This window comes from Mya arenaria, chromosome 13 (assembly GCF_026914265.1).
Source record: "Mya arenaria isolate MELC-2E11 chromosome 13, ASM2691426v1".
NCBI classification, from domain to species: domain Eukaryota; kingdom Metazoa; phylum Mollusca; class Bivalvia; order Myida; family Myidae; genus Mya; species Mya arenaria.
In genome coordinates this window covers 46,224,989-46,246,817 of record NC_069134.1, presented here as the reverse complement: position 1 = coordinate 46,246,817, position 21,829 = coordinate 46,224,989, and the positions used below count along the sequence as shown (strand labels likewise).

General features: G+C 35.2%; 1 protein-coding gene across 1 annotated transcript in view; it reads right to left on the bottom strand.

Moving 5' to 3' along the window:
• LOC128214672 (exportin-2-like) overlaps positions 1-21,829 on the bottom strand; it is a 150,301-nt gene that overhangs the window by 1,750 nt on the left and 126,722 nt on the right. The window contains exons 21-26 of the mRNA XM_052921266.1: positions 21,519-21,616; positions 17,840-17,925; positions 15,580-15,661; positions 2,078-2,221; positions 1,846-1,943; positions 419-552 (exon numbers count right to left, since the gene is read on the bottom strand). Of these exons, the coding sequence (XP_052777226.1) occupies positions 419-552; positions 1,846-1,943; positions 2,078-2,221; positions 15,580-15,661; positions 17,840-17,925; positions 21,519-21,616 (642 nt within the window). The remainder of the gene's footprint in view (positions 1-418; positions 553-1,845; positions 1,944-2,077; positions 2,222-15,579; positions 15,662-17,839; positions 17,926-21,518; positions 21,617-21,829) is intronic.

Here is a 21,829-nt window from a genome sequence, read left to right as displayed (position 1 = left end):
ACACATGGTTAATTGTGATAACCATAGTAGGTACTTACTTGAATTTTATGACTTTATTCATGATTGATAGATAATTCAATTAAGGAGATTTTAACGTTTGTGGAAATGGGAAAAATGGTTTTTATTTCAGCTTTTTGTATTCTCAAGAAGAAATATGCCCAATGTGTCTAGTATGATATTTATGGTATTAAACATTTGACAATACTATTCTAAGGAATAAGTCAGTTAATATGTAACAATGTTTAAAAGGATACCAAACAATATTTATTGTTTTGAGCAGAATGTGTTTCTTGGGTGTATTTTTTTCCAGATATTTCTTAATATTTTTTACAATGGGGTCAGAAGTTTTGATATTTGAAGGCCGCTATTATATACCACTAACTGGACTCTTCACAGTACTAAAATAAAGTCAACCTACCTTTCCTGGTTGCTGAGCACCCAGTTTTTCTAGATTCTTGGCAAGGCCCATCTTTAGCTGTGGTACGGTCTCTGACAAAAGGTCATGTTCCTTTCTACCTGCAAATGCCAGCTGGGAATATGCTGTCTGGTACCCTGTGAAGAAAACAAGTACAGGGTAATTGTCTGTATAGTTTTGAATTATAGAATCATAGACCTTTTTGCTGCTGTTTGTGATCTGGAAACATTGCGGAGACTTTCCATTTTTAGATAGTTCAAATCACAATTTCATTGTTTTGAATCCGTAGCTTAACTATCCAGGGAAAACAATGAAATGCTAATTGAGGCTTCAGGCAGTATCCTTGAAAAGGACTATAGTCATCTGAGGAAACAATGGTTGACATTCAATTTGTATCATAAAAGGAAATTGCAATTACCAACTATATTCTTCTCAGATGGCTGAAAGCATTTGATGGAGGTATTCCAACCTGGTACTGTACCCTAATACTTTGCTCTATCGGATAAGTCTCCTAATCCACATATCGCAGTGTTTTATATGGACTTTTACTTGCACTGACATAAATTCACAAACATTTGCTTTCAGAATTCTGACACTATTAATGAAAATAATTTTTATCTTAATATGTGAAAAACTTATTACTAATTTTTATACTACTAGAATCACTCAAAGCATATAACTAGAACTCCGTGAGTCGGATGTGTCGCCTGACGAATTATTTACTGTCAACATTATAGCTGTTAGATTGGCATTTTATTCATTTATAGACAATGATGTTGCCATTTAACTTTAAAGTGTATGTGGCATTTGAACTGAAGGTAACAGCGTTAAGCCGGACAAAAATTAACAACGAAAATTAACAAAGGGCAATAACTCTAAAATTATGGAAGCAAGAGTAATGGTTCTTGTGCACTGCAATTGCCCTCAATGAGATCAATCTACCTATTAAGTTTAAAGTTGATACCTCTTATGGTTTACGATATATGCTCCTGACAAAATTTAAGCTTGAAAATGAACAGAGGGCAATAACTCTAAACATATAAATGCAAGAGTTACGGTTCTTGTGCACTGCACTTGCCCTCAATGCGGTCTATCTAGCTATGAAGTTTCAAGTTGATACCTCTTATATTCTTCAAGATATGCCCTGGACAAAACTTTTAAGCATGGAAATTAACAAAGTGCAATTACTCTAAAACTAAGAAAGCTGGAGTTACAGTTATTGTGCACTGCACTTGCCCTCCATGAGATCTATCTTAATATGAAGTTTCAAGTTGATAACTCTTATAGTTTACGAGATATGCCCTGGACAAGTGAAAACCGGACGCGACCACCGCCGCCACTGCCGTCGACAAAAGTAACCCCTATATGTCGCCTAGTCAGGCGACACAAAAAGGGAAATCAATTTTTATGCCACTGATGAATGGCACTACCTGGAGTGTCGTCTATTTCTATAAAGTGCTCATCCGGAGGGACGCTGTCATCTTCTGGCAGCTCAAACACTCCTATAAGGGCCTGCAACAACTTGGCCCTGAAAAATGTATTACCGTAGTGTTTATGCCATTCTATCCATGAGGTTTGCAGGTATAGTATAAATATTTGATATAAAGATTGTGTGTGGCAAGATTGTATTGAGCACATAAATTCAATAGCTAAAAAGCCTACCAGTACTCTCCATATGTAGACACCATAGCTGGTGCCTCGGTTAGCAGTTTTGTCACACCAAGGGCACAGATTTTCTTCTCAGACGTACCAGAAACCTTCTGTAGGTCGGCAACAAATAGCTTCTCAATAACCATACCAAACATCCTGGAAACCATATAGACAATTCTTGTTTCATTGTAAGATCACAAAATATTTCAACTCGTGGCCATAAGTCAAATATTTACTTTATGTATTTTTTGTTTATTTCTTATTTAATTAAGAAATAAACAAAAAACAATTGTGTTGTTTATTTCTTGCTAAAATGTATGCGAATAAAAATTCCTTGATTGACTTATATGCTGACGATACTTACACTATATGCAACTAGAAATGTGTCCATAGGACACGGATGCCCCCACTTCGATTTTTTGTCACAGAAAATAAGCCATAATGATTATTCAGGATAATCTGAGGGCCCTAACTCCTAAATGATTAAAGCGATTTCCATGGCTATCGAACTTGATCAAGATATTATGGTCACAAACATGTGTTAAAAGTTTGGTGAGGATTGGACAAACAGTTTTCAAGAATTAGATCGGAAACAATCTTCGGGACGTATTTTTCAAGTCTTTTTTTGCAAATAAAGGGCCGTAACTCCTAAATGACAAAAGCGATTTCCATGGCTATCGAACTTGATCAAGATATTATGGTCACAATCATGTATGTAAAGTTTGGTGAGGATTGGACACATACTTTTCAAGAATTAGATTGGAAACATATATTTTTGAAGTATTTTTGGCAAAAAAGGGCCGTAACTCCTAAATGACTAAAGCGATTTCCATGACTATCGAACTTGATCAAGATATTATGGTCACAAACATGTGTTTAAAGTTTGGTGAGGATTGGACAAACGGTTTTCAAGAATTAGATCGGAAACAATCTTCGGGAATTTTTGGCAAAAAAGGGCCGTAACTCCTAAATGACTAAAGCGATTTCCATGACTATCGAACTTGATCAAGATATTATGGTCACAAACATGTGTTTAAAGTTTGGTGAGGATTGGACAAACGGTTTTCAAGAATTAGATCGGAAACAATCTTCGGGACGTACGTACGTACGTACGTACGTACGTACGTACGGACAAGGGCAACCCTATATGCCGCCACTTTGTGGGGGCATAAAAAGTTCAAATACACAGGAAATGAAACGTACGTTGCAAATAAATTTAGATATGGTATCAAAGTGGTACAAAATAAACAAGCAAATTAGTTGAATTGATATCCACCGCCTGATTAGGCAAAGTTCATGGATTGGAAATGAAAAGTAGGTGGAATATTCCTATATTAACATGTAATATGGATGCAGAGAAATGGACCGTTATGAACGTTGGATATAAGTTTGAGTTTGTTTGGAATTACTAGTTAAGTATTTGAAATAAAAGTTTTGTATATAGAGTAACATTTGTAATAGTTTCTATGAATTTGAATGATTTCAAAGCGAAAGTTCAGATATGTCTGAATTGATAACAGTAAATAGTGGAAAATGACATTTTAAGGTACCTTATGATCATGTTCACTGTGTGTTATTTTCAAGCTCATAGGAGCTTCATGTTGATGATTATTGATTATAACTTATCATAACCTATCATAATCGAAGTCGATGGAAGTAAATCATCATAAAATACATATATTTATTATCATGTGTTCAGTCATACATGTATGAACATAATCCGACCAATCACTACCATGAAATGGTTTCGGACAAGATTTTTGTAAGATATGACCTAGTGACCTAATTTTTTATCACATGTGACCAAGTTTTAAACATGTCAAAGAGTTCATCAACGAAAACATTTTGATATTGCCTTAAATGTGTTTCAAAGATTTTTTTAAAGATTTGACCTAGTTTTGACCCCATGTGCCATACTTTTACAAGCGTTCCATATTTAATCAGGGGTACATAATGACCAAGTTTGAACATAATCTGACCAATCATTTCCATTCAAAATCTAAGATTTGACCTAGTGATCTAATTATTGATCATATGTGACCCAGTATTAAATAAGTCCAAGATTTCATCAATGAAAACATTCTGATTAAGTTTTATGAATTTTTGACCATGTATAATGCATCTAGTATGTTCCAAAGATTTTTCTAAGATTTGATATACTGACCTAGTTTTTAACCCCATGTGACCCACTATTTTAAATGGTCCATATTTCATCAAGGGGTACATCATGACCAATTTTGAACATAACTTGACCAATCATTACCATGACATGGTTCTGGACAAGATTTTTCTAAGATTTGAACTAGTGACCTACTTTTTCATTATATGTTACCCAGTTTAATTTACGACCAAGAGTTCATCAAGGAAAACATTCTGATTAAGTTTCATGCAATATTTGACCATGTATAATGCCTCTAGTATGTTCCAATGATTTTTCTAAGATTTGACCTAGTGACCTAGTTTTTGACCTCATGTGACCCATTTTTTAAAGTGGTTCATATTTCATCAAGGGGTACATCATGACCAATTTTGAACAACTTGACCAATCATTACCATGATATGATTCCGGACAAGATTTTTCTAAGATTTGACCTAGTGACCGTATTTTCGATCATATGTGACCCAGTTTTAAAAAAGTCCAAGATTTAATCAAGGAAAACATTCTGATTAAGTTTTATGAATAATTGACCATGTATAATGTCTCTAGTATGGTCCAAAGATTTGACCTAGTTTTTGACCCCATGTGACCCACTTTTACAAATGGTCGAGTTTGATCAAGGGGAACATTCTGACCAAGTTGAACATTTTCCGATCGATACTTACCAAGATATGGTACCGGACAAACGGATGGACGGGCGGAGGGAATGATGGATGGCCAATGCCAAAACAATATCCCTCGAAACCTTTCGGTTTGGCGGGGGATAACAACATGGCAATATCCACTAAAAACGAATTGCATGTTGCTGGGTTCAAATGCAAAGTTAAAAAATGCATGTGCACTCAAATTATTTGTAGACAAAGTACCGTAATTCACCTAAGAGTTCGGACACTCTAAATATTCGGACACCCATAATTATTTTCCAAAATAATTTATTTTGCGTACCTAATTTTCGGACACCCAAAGGACATCAATCATAACTTTCACAGTTACCTGGCTAGATTACCTAACCGTATACAACAGTGTGACAAGTTAATTAGTTACTACCCATCCTAAAGGATTTATTGCCTGTTGAAAAGGAACTGTGATATATTTATTGGAGGATTAAAGAAACAACAATTAAGGGATTAAGAAAACATAGACATGACATGTTTGTAAAACGATCTGCCAATAAACTTTCAAACTTGTACCTCACTTATAGACTGTAGGAATCAATAATCGTACAGTTATATATTAATCCTGCATAGCAATGTCCATGCTCTCCACGAGATCCTCGTGGGTATAACTGTAAGTTGTGTGACGTCACACAGTGTGACTCTTTGATCTGAAGCCGATATAATGTGTTTATTCAGTTCAATGCATGTATAAAATGGTGTTGAATGGGATTTATATTTTTATGCGTAATAAATAAGTTTATGACCATTGATTACTACGGATAAATTAATAAGTGGTAAAATGCAAACATGAAGAAAAAACATGTAAATAAAAATGTAAAAATGGTAATTTTCTATGTATTCGGACAGCGAAAAAAATAATTAATTTAAGGTGTCCGAACTCTTAGGTGAATTACGGTACTTATTGAAAATGTAACTTCGAAGATATTACTTGGAATTGTCATTGTCATGGAATCTGCAAGTTGACTTTGTCTGCAAGAAAGTAACTGCAAAAATAGCCCTTTTAAAAAGACTCAATTACTTTTTAACAGATAAAATAAAACAATTGTTTTTATAAATTAGTCCTATGTTTGACTATTGTTGTAGTGTTTGGGGGAAAAGTAAGCAAACCCACATGAAACAAATAGCCACGCTTCAATAAAGAGCTGCAAACATTATTCTCTTTAAGCCTATTAGAACGCCATTGCAATTTGAATACCGGTACCAAACAAATTGCAAATATCAAACGGCTTTTATGGTATATAAATCTATTAACAATCTTACACCGAGTTAAATAGGAGACATTATTAAGACATCTAACAATACAAGATATGGGGTCAACAATCTTCTAAAAATCTAGCGACAAGACATTGCTCACATTCCACATAAAACACAATACAAGAAACATTCGTTTGCATGCTGAAGTGGGAAAGTTTGAAACTTTTTACCAGAAGGAATATGTAAATCTTTAAACACGATAAAGACATTTAAAGCCTGCTGCAAGAAGTTCTTTTTACATGATCAATTGCAAAAACCATTGTAAGAATTGTATGCATAATTCCATGAATATAGTTTATACATTATGTATATATGCCGTGTTAGGTGTTAAATACATGTGTGACTGTCTTACTTACTCAGTTAATTAATTTCAATGAGATTTCTTGTTTACATTTAGGTACAAATTGATGAAATGCGTTAAGCATTGATAGGTTAAATGAATGTATTATATTCATGTTTCTTTATGTTTCTGTATTACATTTTATACGTACCATTTTGAAATAACATAAATTTATGTTTACGTTTTCATTATAAGCATTTCAGGCCACATTGTAAATAAGATGTGTGTTATGTTTGTTTATTATTATCATTATGAATGTAACATCATTTCTAAAATGATATATAGCAGGAGGAATTGTTTATACAGTTGCTTTGAACAGATTTTAAAACTTGAATCAACCAGACCAAGGCTTTAGTGAATTGATTACATTATTCAATGATGAGCATTTGTATTTACCTGCAAAATTCTGGTAAAACTTTATTTTTGCTTAATTTATGAAAATCACTCAATAAAATGATTAGGTAGCCAACATCAAAGAGATAATTTTTATTTCAAGGGGCATACTATAGGTTAACACTTGATATATGCAATATTTTGTATTTTTATTTTAATGCATTATTATGTTGAACTCATTTGACTTAATGATCAAAACAAAAAAAGCAGAATTTGTGTACAGTTATCAAAATATTAGCCTTTGTAAATGGGGTTTTCAATTAATAGCTACATGGCCACAAAAAGTGCCAAAACATAGTGAATAACTTTTTGTCTGAACACAAATCATATATGCGTTTCTTTGTGTTGATCCTTAAAGACAAACAAGTCAGATATGTGAACTCTACTGGCAGCAGGTATAATATACCGCTTTGAGACTTCCCTACCATTATACCACTCTGCCTACAAAATCTACTGCTTTTGAAAAACAAAAAGCCTTAAAACTCAATTTTACAACCCCAAAAATCCTATCAACCATGGTACCGGATGGACGTATGGAATGACGGACAATGCCAAAACTATATCCCCCTCTCGAACCTTCGTCTCGGCGGGGGATAATAATGCGGTGCAGAGATTTCTCAGCACTGCATCATTTCTACAGAATGTAATGGATAAATTCACAATGAAGTTTCATATCCAGCATTACATCAATTTTCAATAGGGTCAAAATTTAATGTTACACCGAATATAAATAGGTAAGTAAACAAGCATCTACATGACACAAGAGGGCTATCAATTTTATGAGGGGGTCATAAATGTAAAACAGGCACCTGGGTTTATATTCCTGCCCTATTTATGTGTATTATAATACACTGGAACATCAATCCTCGGCTCTTAAATCCTGCAATTGGTCTTTTTTATGATGGTTGTAATTCAATTTAGATTGACCCGATGCTTCTTAGACCCATTGATTGATTGATTAAAATTTATGTAAGTAATGGTACAAGTCCATCTTCAAACTGCATTTACAGATGATAACAATATCCTAAAAAGGGCCTATACAAATAAGGCCTGCTAATCAGAGGGCTAATAACTGGGAGGTCTTATCTGGGCACTTGCCTATGTGCTAAAGGTTAAACATAGTAATGCTGTAGGCCACACCAAATTGATGTTTTGTTCTGCGGATTTACTGGACATATTTTTTTAAAAATGAAAAAAATATATTCTATTTTTTTGAGTGCAACCGCACCTATATTTTTTATCCCCAACCAGATCTTTTTTAAAGGTATTTAGCTGTATTGAAAGCTGAAATATAATGAATTATAAATTGTCAACGCAGTTCTAGTGTTTTTGTAAAGGGAAGTAACAGATATGTGGAGATTCATACTGTGTATTGACCGCAAGTGGCAAAAAAAGTTAAATTTGAACTCTGAATCTGTTAATTTTTTGTCATGTTTTTTATGTTTACATCTGTTTAAAACCCGGATTGTTGGTATTGTTTATTTTGGTTTCCCCGCGTCCCGACTACAATACAGCATTAGCTCAATATGTGACGTCATTAGCCGCATCCCCCTCTTGGATGTTTTCAAGTTCAAGGTTAAGTTTAGGTTTTCCAGCGTTACAAATACAATATGACATTAGCACGATACATGACCTCATTAGTCGCATTCCCTCTGGAAATGTTTTTTTTTTAAGATAATGATTTGCGAAGCAATGTAGGGTGAAAAATGATTAATTTTTCTCCAGACACAAAAAAGCGCAGTAAGTTTTGTACGCTTTAAATGTCATAAAGTGTCCAGACATTTCTTGGGGGGTTAGTACTCAGATTCAGTACCATATTCAAGTACATTTTTGTTAAAGTTCCCTGTTACAAAATGAACATGCACCAGTAGACTAGATATTTTGGTTGAAAAAGGCCTAAATTCATCCCACAGGGGGCAGTGCCCTGTTGACCCTAGCTGGGGGAGGACACCCAGACCCTGAATTCGTCTACTTTTGGGATATTCCCTGCTACTTAAATTCATTTCTACACCCCTGGCAGGGCCTAGTGGCTTCAGACAAAAAGATTATCATCAAGAATTCGGGGCGTGGCCAGTTTTGAACACAGGGGCATAATTTGATGTTCACAAGCAATTGTGTTAAGTATTGCATTTCAGGACTTGATAGAAATATGCATGGACCGAAATGAAAGCTGATTTGTCATTGCATGCCTTTGAGGCAGTTTTATGATTATGACCATTCAAAGTGTGAGGACAGTAGGAAAGTGCGGACTATACAAATTGCAAGCTATGTTTCCCATAACCGAGCTAGATTTGACAAAGCAAGAAGCAATCATAATGCAGTATCTATTTTAATCATTTAATTTGTTGAACTTAAATAAAGATAATATTAAAGTTGTGTATCCCTGCGCCTAAAAATAAATGAACATCAAAACGTAAACAAAGAATTACTATCCACTCAAGGCGCATCATTCCATCATGGGACACAATGATCGCACAGTTTCCCCGCTTAAAACATCACGTGATAGCCCACGTGTGAATAACAAACCACGCCATTTTGACAGGCACGTACTTAAGTGTTGATGAGTTAGCTGACGATATAGAAATAGAAGAGAGTTGCTGACCATACAGACAAAGAAAAAAAAAAAGTTTGAAATTAAAGATTTTTCAAGACTTATTTTGTTTAATTTATTTTATATGCTTTTTATAGTGTACGTATAGACGGATGTTTGTGTATTTATTTTTGAAAATGGCATTTCATTGAAATGAATTGAGTTATATTTTTTGGCTGGTTTGGTGTAAATATGAGAAAATATAACGGATTTAATAACTTTTAAGGTGTTTCATTTACAATTGTTTGAAATCAATTATTTTAATTTTGATCATTTTAATTAAGAAACTATTTCTCTTAAATCTGTTGTACTTTCGAAGTTGTTTTGTGATTAACAAGGCAAACATAGGCAAAACAAACTTTTGCTAATGAGTAAATTTGATTAGTATATATTTCATTTTCTTGGTTGGGTTGGGAATAGCACAAGCATTAACCCTTTTTATATTTTCATTTTCTTTTATTAAACCCCACACATTTACGGGGAGGAAGGCTTCGTGTAGTTTGTTTCTATGCTGTTTCAATAATTTACCAGCCGTTGTATATTATCTATATTTATTGTTCCTCCCGGGTGAGAATCCATTTTTTATGTAAATAAGGCCACACCAAATTGATATTTCGTTCCGCGGATTTACCGCTCCTATTTTTTTGAAAATGTAAAAAAAATTTTTTATTTTTTTTGTGCACCCGCACCTCCATTTTGATCGCCAAGCACATTTTTTTCAGGTAACAAACTATTAAGGCTAAAAATAATCAAGTATAATTTTTCTACGCTAGTTTTCGTGTTGTAAAGGGAAGTTACCGATGCGTAGTGTTTTTATACTGTATATCGATCGGTTTAGCATGGGTTTCAATAAATTCAATCAAAATGGCCGCTTCCAGTATAAACAATGTGGCTCCAAGTTTGGAAATTAAATCTTATTTTTGACAATAAATATGTTTTGAGCATGCTTGAAGTCATTTGTTGATCGTCTCATGCATTAAAGGATCATTATTTAAAGCAATCAATAAAGCATGTGTAAGCATGTGTATCTGAGACTGCTTGCGTAATTAGTGACTCGTTTTGAATGGAAATCGGAATGATCAACTTAGTACTATAATACAAGGGACCAAAATTTTACCTCGTTATGATGATGCTGAAGATGACAGGTCAACTTAACTGGAACATGAGTCATTGTTTTGGTCCAAATTGATGTATCAAGCTCATTTTTGATCAAAATCTGACAAAACAACAGTTTTGAACAAATATCTTATCACAAATAGCGATATAGCGATATAAACACTGGTCTGGATATACCTCAACATAAGTAAGCCTAAGTTTATCACCTTATATTTTTATTTTTTTTTGCAGCATAATGCGGGATTGTAATGCACTTGTCAATTGTAACCACTGCCCCGCCCAACCCTCGCCCTTGTTCCAGGGGTATACCAGGGACAGCAGAGGCAATGGGCTGTGTTTTTACCTTTCAGGTGGCCCCATAGTGCCTAGTGAATGTGGTTTTGTCTTCATATTGAAAATAGTCGGGAATGGGCATCACATACGTATTCGGGGTTGCGGGGCCATTTGGCAGGGATTTTACCAGCAGTGTGTCCCTGCAGGTTGGGTATTTTACCCGGGTTTTGAGAGACCGGAAGTCAAAGTCCCCACTATTCAGGACTTAGGGGGGTGGGGGGCATATACAATTGGCTGGTGCATAAAAACATCTAAATAACCCAAAAAAGTACTCTGAAAAATACCCTTGTTCTTTTTGTTTTAATAAGCACATGTCCTAAGTTATGTCTAAATACAGTTGCATATGATGTTAAACTGATTCAGGTAGATTTAGATAAATCGTTTCAAACTTTTTACTAAAAGCAGAGTTATTTATCATTATGAATGATCGTCATATTAAAGCACGTTTTAATTATAAAAGAAATAAGATTTATCCATATAATGTTTGTACTAAACACATGTATGTATTCCAACATTTTCCCAATGTCCATTAGAGGTTCAGTTCAAGATCAGACAATGCGAATGTCCGTCGGACAGTCGGACATGTCCGGTATATTTTCATTTTGACCGACGAAACTTTTGTTTTGGTCGGTCACAATGTCCGGTGAAAAAATACAGTCAGCACCGTTTAATTTTCGGAAAATTTACTTTCAGTTTCTAAATAAATGTTCAGAGGTATTTTTAAATATTATATCATGATTATTCAGCGTGTTAATCCGTGTATCACTATTTTTAAATCCCGTTTCGACATGTTTCCGTAAAAGCCGATAAAACGCATAAGGTTCCGATTTCAGCTCGTACTCTAATACTTTTATTTTACGGAAATGTTCGGAAATTACAAAATTCCGTATGTATTTATTTTCGGCGAAGTGGTTCCTTGCAATCGTGTTAATTTAAATACCGAGCTGACTTTCTTTCCGCTCTGTTTAACATTGTCAATAACAAGAACTCTACTTTCGTTTTTGCATAAATGTTGTGTCTGAGTTTGACTTGTAGTACAATTCGTTACATTTTATAACCGTACTGTATCTTTAATTTAAAGATGAATTAAAAGAGTAAGATCTAGCTGTTCCATGGATAGACGAATGAGTTTTTTTTGGGAGGCAAGGGAAGAAAAAAATTATGACATAAGATCCGAATATTGATTTTTTTACATATATTTAGCTTTTTTTGTAATTTATTATAGTACTGTAGGACAAATCTAACCAAAAAGATCTAAACCTGTTATAATGGGGAATTACAAAACTTATTTTAAAAAGAGGCTTTAAATCAAGGTTTAGACTGATGTAACTGAATACTGTTTGTAACATTGCGACAGGTAAAAATTTGGTGCGACAGGTAAACTTTCAGTGTTTACCTGTCGCAATGTCCTGTGAAGAAGAAAAAGTTTTCGCGTTGTCTGCAAGATGGCATTAAAATGGGTTTAAGGGCAATTATTTTGAACAATCTTTCTTATTTATATTGAATATAGGGAAAAATATATTTTTCGCTCTTCGCTCGCTTCGGTTTTTATGAAAACTGGCAAAATATATTTATTTTTTTCGCTCGCTCGCTCCAATTTTTTTTGGGCAAAAATCCGAGGAACTCAACATTAATTTGGTGTGGCCTAATGTAAATATCATTTTAAAATACTTTAACAATGGCCGTGAAAAGGATCGTTTTCAATTTAATAATTAGTATAGTCTTTGTTAATGCCAACATCTAATTACCAACCGGAAACGGTTTTAGTGTATATTTTAAATTCACCCTGGATGATCAACCAATCTCTATTTTATTTCTTTGGTTAGTAAATCCATGGCAAGGCTAACTCATATTGTAACACCAAAGGATGGAGTTATGCTGGGATTGGTTACATTCTCCATCCTGGTTTGCCTGCTTACACAGTGTCAATAAAATTTAAATTTGTCATTTACCATCATGCTTCAATAAACCTAGGGCGGTCCGGCCCCTGTGGTTGTTTTACACGGGGACTCTTAGATTCACTGTGCTACATAGCAGCACCTTATTAATACACACATGATCGTGAATCATAATGGTGAAAACCCGTATAAAACCCTGTTCATGCAGCGCTATCAGCACTTTGATAATCATGTTCAGTTAATGACAGATATTTGCAGATAAAAGTGTATCCTCTTAGCAGCAGTGAATAAGTTAATATGACAAAATTTTAAAGATGAATATGAGTTATGACCATGACCTTTGACCTCAAAATCCATAGAGGTCATCAACTGGTCACCCTCAACCTAAATGTCAAGTTTGAGGGTCATAGGTGCAGGCTTTGTCATCACCCAGACAAGCTCTTTGCATTAAAGGTCACTGTGACCTTGACCTTTGACCTGATGACCCCTAAGTCAACAGTGGTCATTAACAGGTCACGCCAACCCCCAAGTCAAGTTTTAGGGCCATGGGTGCAGGCATTGTCGAGTTATCACTCGGACAACCTTTTATCATTTAAGGTCACTCTGACCTGACCTTTGGCCTTATGACCCCCAAAATCAATAGGGGTCATCTACTGGTCAGGCCCAACCTCCAAGTCAAATTTGAGGGCCATGTGTGCAGGCATTGTCGTGTTATCACACAGACAACCTCATCATTCACGGTATCTGTGACCTTGACCTTAGACCCAATGACCCCTTAAATCAATAGGAGTCGTCTACTGGTCAGGCCCAGCCTCCATGTCAAGTTTGATGACCAAAAGTCTAGGCATTGTTCAGTTATCACTTGGACAAGCGTCAAAATCCTTTTACCATTAAAGGTCACTATGACCTTGACCTTTGACCCCTTAAATCAATAGGGATCATCTACTGGTCAGGCCAAACCTACATGTCAAGTTTGATGACAATAGGTCCAGGGATTGTTGAGTTATCCCTCGGACAAGCTTTGGTCTACTGACGGACCGACATGTGCAAAGCAATATACCACTCTTCTTCGAAGGGGGGCATAAAAACAAATATTCTTCTAAAAAATATAGAAATATAATAACTTGAACCTATAAACCTGCAAAAAAGAACAATAATTACCTTAGTAGTGACTATTTTGAAGCATTCATAAAATATAAAATCTATTACCTTGTTTCTAAAAATAGACAATAATTCAATCTCCAACAAAAAGGGAGACAATATAGCAAGATTTGCTGCCCTTGCTTCAAGAGTAAACTTTACATAACTATCAGATTTTAACAAAATGTATTTATAGGGAACTTGTTTCCCACAAGGTGGTGCCAATTTTGACCCCAGGGGCATAATTTGAACAAACTTGGTTGGCAACTACTATATTACACACCAAATATCGTTCTGCATGAAATTCATTTCTTTGAACAATTTTTTAAGAGCCCAATGAACATTCCTATGAAGTTTTATCAAAATTGTCCTAGCAGTTTCGGAGAAAATGATGTTTATAAGCAATTGTTGACACCGTATTGCATTTTATTTATTTTTTTACTAGCTCACTCAATTTTTTTTTTTGCAAAATCTGGGGAACAAAATAATAATTTTGGTGTGAATTTAAAATGAACTAGAGCTGTCACAGGAGTGACGAATACCCCCAAATGCCGCCTGGACACACCATTCCTTTGAAAAGAGGCCATAACTCCAAGGTTACTGCACACTGCATCTTCTTTTATCATGCAAAATAATAATTTTGGTGTGACCTTAAAATGATCTAGAGCTGTCACAGGAGTGACGAATACCCCCAAATGCCGCCTGGACACACCATTCCTTTGAAAAGAGGCCATAACTCCAAGGTTACTGCACACTGCATCTTCTTTTATCATGCATGTATTGTTTGTCCGGAAACCGTTTTTCTATTTTCGTAACAGTGCACAAAAACCTTTACTCCACTGGCCCCATTTTCAATCACAAGCATTGTCTTCACAGAGGCTGCCTATACAGCAAGTTTCATCACAATATCTCATGCCCAATTAAAGTTATTAAGCACCAGCCCCAATATCGAACTTGACCTGTATCTTCTGATGTTACACCTGTGTACCAAAAAAAATTCAAATCTGTCAAGCCTTTCAGGAGTTATCGTCCGGAAACCGTTTTTCTATTTTTAGTAACAGTGACCTTGACCTTGGCCCCACCAGCCCCAATATCGAACTTGACCTGTATCTTCTGATGTTACACCTTTGTACCAATTTATTTTTAAATCTGTCAAGCCTTTCATGAGTTATCGTCAGGAAACCATGGAAAACGACTGACTGACCAACAAGCTCACTAACTTGACCTGTATCTTCTGAACACCTGTGTACCAATTTTTTTTCAAATCTGTCTAGCCTTTCATGAGTTATCGTCCGGAAACCGTTTTTCTATTTTTAGTAACAGTGACCTTGACCTTGGCCCCACCAGCCCCAATATTGAACTTGGCCTGTATCTTCTGATGTTACACCTGTGTACCAAAAAATTTTCAAATCTGTCTAGCCTTTCATGAGTTATCGTCAGGAAACCATGAAAACCGACAGACAGACATACCGACAAGCTCACTCCTATATACCCCCTCAAACTTCGTTTGTGGGGGTATAATTAAAAAAATTTGGCATCTAACAAGTGATACCTATTTTGTGCCACTTTTAAATCATACATATTCCTACCTAAATTTAATAATAAAGTTACATACTTTGTTTGTATAGCGTCGATCATTTCAATGAGAGCTGGAGCACCGTACTTGATCATGTACACACAGAAAAACACAAGCAGACCTGGAAAAACAATGGTAATTGTTTATTATGGACTTTTTCTTAAGAATGCGTTCATTTACATTTTATTTGTCAGTTAAGTTATTTGGAAAACAATTTTGCACAATTAAGCTAATGGTTTTCAGGTGCAAAATGAAAGAAATCCAGCCATCATATATGTCATACATGCCATATCCCCAAGATTTTTTATCCATTCCCTGGTCATATTTGTACATGATATATACAAATCAGTGTTCAGTGTCAGATAAAAATACAAGTGACTGAGGAGTGTAAATAAAAAACTTCTGGTACCTGTGCCAAGCGCTTAATTGCGATGACTCAAATCCCTTGGTTTGCAAATCCCCTTGAATTCTGAACAAAATCCCCTGGGGAGTAAGGGCTTTTTCTGCATATTTTGGGAAAAAGACCCTCGACATTTTGGAAAAATTTGCATCATAAATATGCCGAAATTGGGAAATTTTACAGTTAAAAGAATAAGCTTTTGAGTCGCCTGCGAATGAGGAAATTAATAAATATTAATTTCTTTTCCCTTTCAAAGGACCCAAAACGGCTGAAAGATCAATCCTTGCGGTGTAAATATCTATGCAATAAATCATGACAGATAATATTTCATACTGATTCCTGAATGTGATGAAAATCAATGATGTTTGAATTCAATTATTTGGATTTTTCTAAAGATTGAGAAAAATATCATATAATTTGCATTAGGAATGGGTCTGATAATCAGATCCGTGGGTTCTATAGAAAAAGCCCTGGAAGCCTTTCAAAACTAGAGCTATCACTGAAGGTGATTAATACCCCCGAACGCCGCCCTGATATGAAATTGCAGTCAACTATTTGGAAAGCCAACCTATAAATGACAACTTTATTTTATGGACTATCATCAGTTATTCATTTTTTGATTATGTTTTTAAAAGTTAGAAAAAAGGCTTTAAACAATATCAGTGATGCTAATACTGAGATGTTAATACTGATATATGTGATGTTCTAAAGCACAGAATATACGATTGTTTATGACCATCTATAAATGAGTTAAGTTACTTTTTTATACCAGTAGTTTAAAAGTAATGGTTTATATAAACATATTTAGAAAGGAAAACACATAAAAAGGCAATAACTCTGTAATTTGCTAAAAAAAGTGCAATGATTTATGTACACTGAACTCCTTCTCATTGCGCTGTACCATTGTATAAAGTTCTATTACATTCCATCCGGTAGTTTTCAAGTTATGCTCTGGACAATAAAAAAGTAACAAAGGGCAATAACTCTGTAATTGGCTGAAATAGAATTGCGGTTCCTGTACACTGCACTTCCTCTCATTATGATCTATCACTGTATGAAGTTTTATTAAATTCCATCCAATGTTTTCAAGTTATGCTTCGGACAGGAAAAAGTAACAAAGGGCAGTAACTCTGTAATTAGCTGAAATAGGATTGTGTTTCCTTACACTGCACTTCCTCTCATTATGATCTATCACTGTATGAAGCTTTATTAAATTCCATCCCATAGTTTTCAAGTTATGCTCGGGACAAGGAGTATTAAAGGCCATAACTCTGTAATTAGCTAAAATAGAGTCATGATTATTGTGCTTTATATTACCATTGTATGAAGTTTCAATAAATTCCATATTGTTGCTAGTTAATATCTGGAAAAAAAATTGACAGCAAAAAAAAAACAAAGGGCAATAACTCAGTAATTAGCTAAAGTAGAGTTATGGTTCTTGAACACTGCACTTCATGTCATTGTGCTTACTATTGTATGAAGTTCCAATGAATTCCATCAAGTACTTTTCAAGTTATACTACGGACAAAATAATGTAACAAAGGGCAATAACTCAGTAATAGGCAAGAATAGAGTTATGGTTATTGTACACTGCACTTCCTCTCATTACCCTCTACCATTGTATGAAGTTTAATCCAATTCCATCCAGTAGTTTTTAAGTTATGCTCCGGACAAGATAAATTGCAACGGGGGTAAAAATATGGCATGTATGTATATGTTATTGTTTCACATAGAAAAATTGTAAATGCAAATAGTGTAAATATGATAAAACTTTATAATGTAATGGAGGATTTATATTAAGACTTACAATGTCAATGAATCATTGAAACAATTATAACATGACAAACCTGACAAGTTAGAAAACTAACTTTTTGATAGCATCCATTAATTGTTGCTTACTTTTAATGTATTTTGTAGTTTTTGAGCTCTGTAGTCTTTGGAACAGGAGAACAAATACTTGTTTCATATATGGCTGCAATATTTCACTGAAAACAGAAAGAAGTGAACAATGAGACAATAATCAACTAAAATTAATTCAATGTAGGATATAAAACCAGCCATTAAAATATACATCCTTTAACATCAACTTCAACTACAGCTTAATATAGTTGTAATGAATGTACCCCCTGACATAGGAATGGTCAAATGTTGCGTTGAGGAATTAAAATTTGAAATGTGAAAAGGCAGGTGTACAACAGCCTATGCTGACCAATATTCCTATGAAGGTTCATGTTTGGGTACAATACTTTTGGTGCTACATAGGACAAGGTATTAGACCATTTTTTATTTAAAAAAAAGGCCATAGCTCTTGAATTGTTACCAACAAATTGTTAACAGAAATGACAGGTGCACAACAGCCCATGCTGACCAACATTCCTTCATGAAGTTTCATGAGTGTACTAGGTACAATTCTTTTGGCCCTAAATGCAAAGTTTTATAGAATTTTGTTTACTAATTCAATGGCCATTACTCTTGTTGGACCGAAAAAATGTAAACTACATGTAATTGGAAGGTGCACAACAGCCCAGGCTGACTGATATACAATTATATTTCATGAATGTGGGTGCAATACTCCTGGAGTTACGGAATGCTGGGACACAACTCCTATATATATAGAACCCACATATCTCTTTCTTGAGGTACAACTGGAATGTTTTCATTTGAAAAGTGATGTCTCACATTTATGGGTGCATGTTTTTAACAAGAATATTGCTGGAAACGATGGATGCTTATGCCCATTTTCTATGAAATGGCATTATTTATTTTAATCCCTTTGGTATTTTCCAAGATATGGCACCAATTATGAAAAAAAATGGTAAAGGGGAGACTTCTTGATTGATATGGATGATAGGATTATGGTTCTTGTGAACTGCACTTCTCATTGCCATCTATCCATATACCAAGACCTTGACCTTTGACAAACTGACTCAAAATCAGTAGTGTTCATTTACTAGTCATGACTAACCTGCGAACTAAATTTGAGGTCCCTGGGCCTAGTTGCCCAGTCATATCGTGACAAAATTATTTTAAGATATGACTGGGCTGTAAGGGTTTTCAAGTTATTCATATAAAACCTTGGGTTTGACAGACAGTCTTATCATTTTATGCCACATTATGGGAGGCATAAAAAACAGACTCCACTGACTAATTTAATACTTTAATTGTAAAGAAAATACCTCTTGCCATCAAGGTATAATGCCTCCTTTGAAAAGGAGAAAAGATTTGAAAAGAATTGTGTCAATATACAGTGTTAGCTTGAACTTTTTTGAGAGCTGGACCAATGGTCAAGTAACTTCTAGACCTGACCTAAACTTAACTAGACCAAAGTGTAAAACATGTGATATTGTATAGAACATACACAGTCAGACTTAGATGAACAGTTTAATAATTTCAAACATATTGTAATAATTACAAAATGTTTAAAACTAAAGATACAGTCATAAATGTGACCTCTATAGTGTAAACAAGCTTTTCCTTTAATTTGACCTGGTGACCTAGTTTTTAACCCCAGATGACCCAATATGGGACTCATCCAAGATTTTATTGAGGGTAACATTCAGACCAAGTTTCATTAAGATAGTGCCACATTGCGACCTCTAGAGTGTTGATAGTCAAATTGTTGATGACGGATGACGACGACTGACACAGGGCGATCACAATTGATCACCTTGAGCACTTCGTGCTCAGGTGAGCTAAAAAGTTGGTCAAAAGGTCAAAGTCAAGGACATCCTAGGACAACATTGATGCTCGTTTGCAAAACTGTACACATGGTCCAAGTTTCATTGCTGTAGCTTTAAAAATAAAAAAGTAGGTCAAAAGGGTTGGGGCCAGCTTTTGCCCAAGGGACATAATTTCAACTGTTTTGCTAGACGGTCATCATATGATGCTCCACAACAAATATCAAAGGTATGAGCCTTGTGGTTTAAAGAAGAAGATTTTGAAAATATTTCTTAAATAAGTCTCTATGAAACTTGTGACCCCCGGGCAGTGCCAGTTTTGACCCCAGGGGCATAATTTGAACAACCATGGTAGCGGACCACTAAATTAAGCCTTATTAAAAATAGCAAGGGTCTGCATAGCTGTTTCAGACAAAAAAAATTTCAAACATTTCCAAATTTAAGTATACCAAACCTGTGAACCAGGGGGCGTGGCCAGTAATGACCTTAGGGGCATAATTTGAACAAGCATTCACAAGCAATTGTGACTTTACATGTAAACTTGGCTAAAAATAGACTTCGCTCATGTAGACTTGGCTTTTTCATATACTTTCAATGCCCATAATCTAGGCATGCAAGGGCGGATCTGGCTGGTTTTCGAAAGGAACCAAGCTCTTATGGATATCTCAATACTGTACAAGGTTCATAGAGATACAATGTATGTGCCATGTAAACAAATACGAAAATGGTCAGTTGTCGTAATACTCGGGATCCCATCATGTAGGCTTTGTCTTGATAAATGCATTCATGCATTAACTTACATCCGTTACATTTTTTACCACGTAAATCAATAACTTTGTAAACATTAAGAAAATGAGCAGTCAAATCAAGAAATAAACAAGCTCATCTGGCTTTACAAGAAGAATAACGCAATTATATATTTGGCATGTGCACGCCCAAAAGTTTCAATCTGAATACACTAGACAATCAGAGAATGTGTTAAAGTTGCTACCAAATATAGTACATTCGGGTTTCCAAACATATTTTCAGAGAACTGATTCAATGAGCGTCAGTATTTTGACTGTTATATTGTGCTTTTTATTTGTTGAAAGACCGAATTTCGGGGATTTAGAATACAACCAGTCAGTAAAGCTAGATTTGGATATTGATAACCGTCTCCGTGGCCTAGTGGTTAAACATCCGCCTACAGAGCGGGAGGTCCTGGGTTCGATCCCTGGCAGCGTCATACCAAAAGACGTTCAAAGTTGGTACAAGTAGCTCCCTTGCCTGGCGCTCGGCATTTAAAGGGTAGTGCTTGGAAAAGTGGTGTACTCAGTACTGGTTTAACCCAGGAAAGTTGTACCCCGTGTATCAGTGCTTTACACCGAGCACGTGAAAGAACCAAGGGGTCTCTTCAAAAAAGAGCTTGGGTATCGCACCCGAACTTCCTTGTATCCCACCACTGTCTCTTCAGCGTGCTGTCCCTTCAGCAAAAAACAAAGGACCCCGTTGGAAATAAGTGCTTGCACTTTCACGGATTATCCTTGACCGCAAGGTCTAAAGAAATACATACATACATACATACATAGACCGGACAATCAATTTACTAGTGAAATTCAATTTTGTTCGGTAGATCATTAATGTCGAGCCCTGAATGTACAATTTTAAAGATAATGTCTCTGGAATTAGACATAATTTTATTTTGAGATCAGGTATTCCATGAAGCAAGCTGCATAAATCAGATGTTATTTTGAAATAAACAACACTGAAGGACGTTATACAGGTAGAATACCTTAAACTGTCATAGGAGAAATTTTCTACACAAATTTTTACCAACAGACCAACCATATTGTGACTCTAATATACCCCCACATCAAACATTGATTTTTGGGGGGTATTATGACAAAATAGATAATTTTTACCTTGGCATTCGTTCTATTAAAGAGTTCATCAGATAGAAGCCCTCATGGTCGTTCTGTTTTGATGCGATTAGCTTCTGAAAGATTCCCAGAAGCCCATTCTGCAAAACAAAATTGAAGTGCTAGCCAGCCTTCTTGATGTTCTATGAAAGTTAAAGTGTAACTAGAGATTGCTATATTTAAATAGTGCTGGTCTCCCCCATTGTGTGATCATAGGTGAGAACTATCAATGATAGACATAAAATCTGTACTTATGGACTGGAGATGTACAAACATAGGGGTAACACGTATGAAGTTTCTGGGTCTAAGCATTC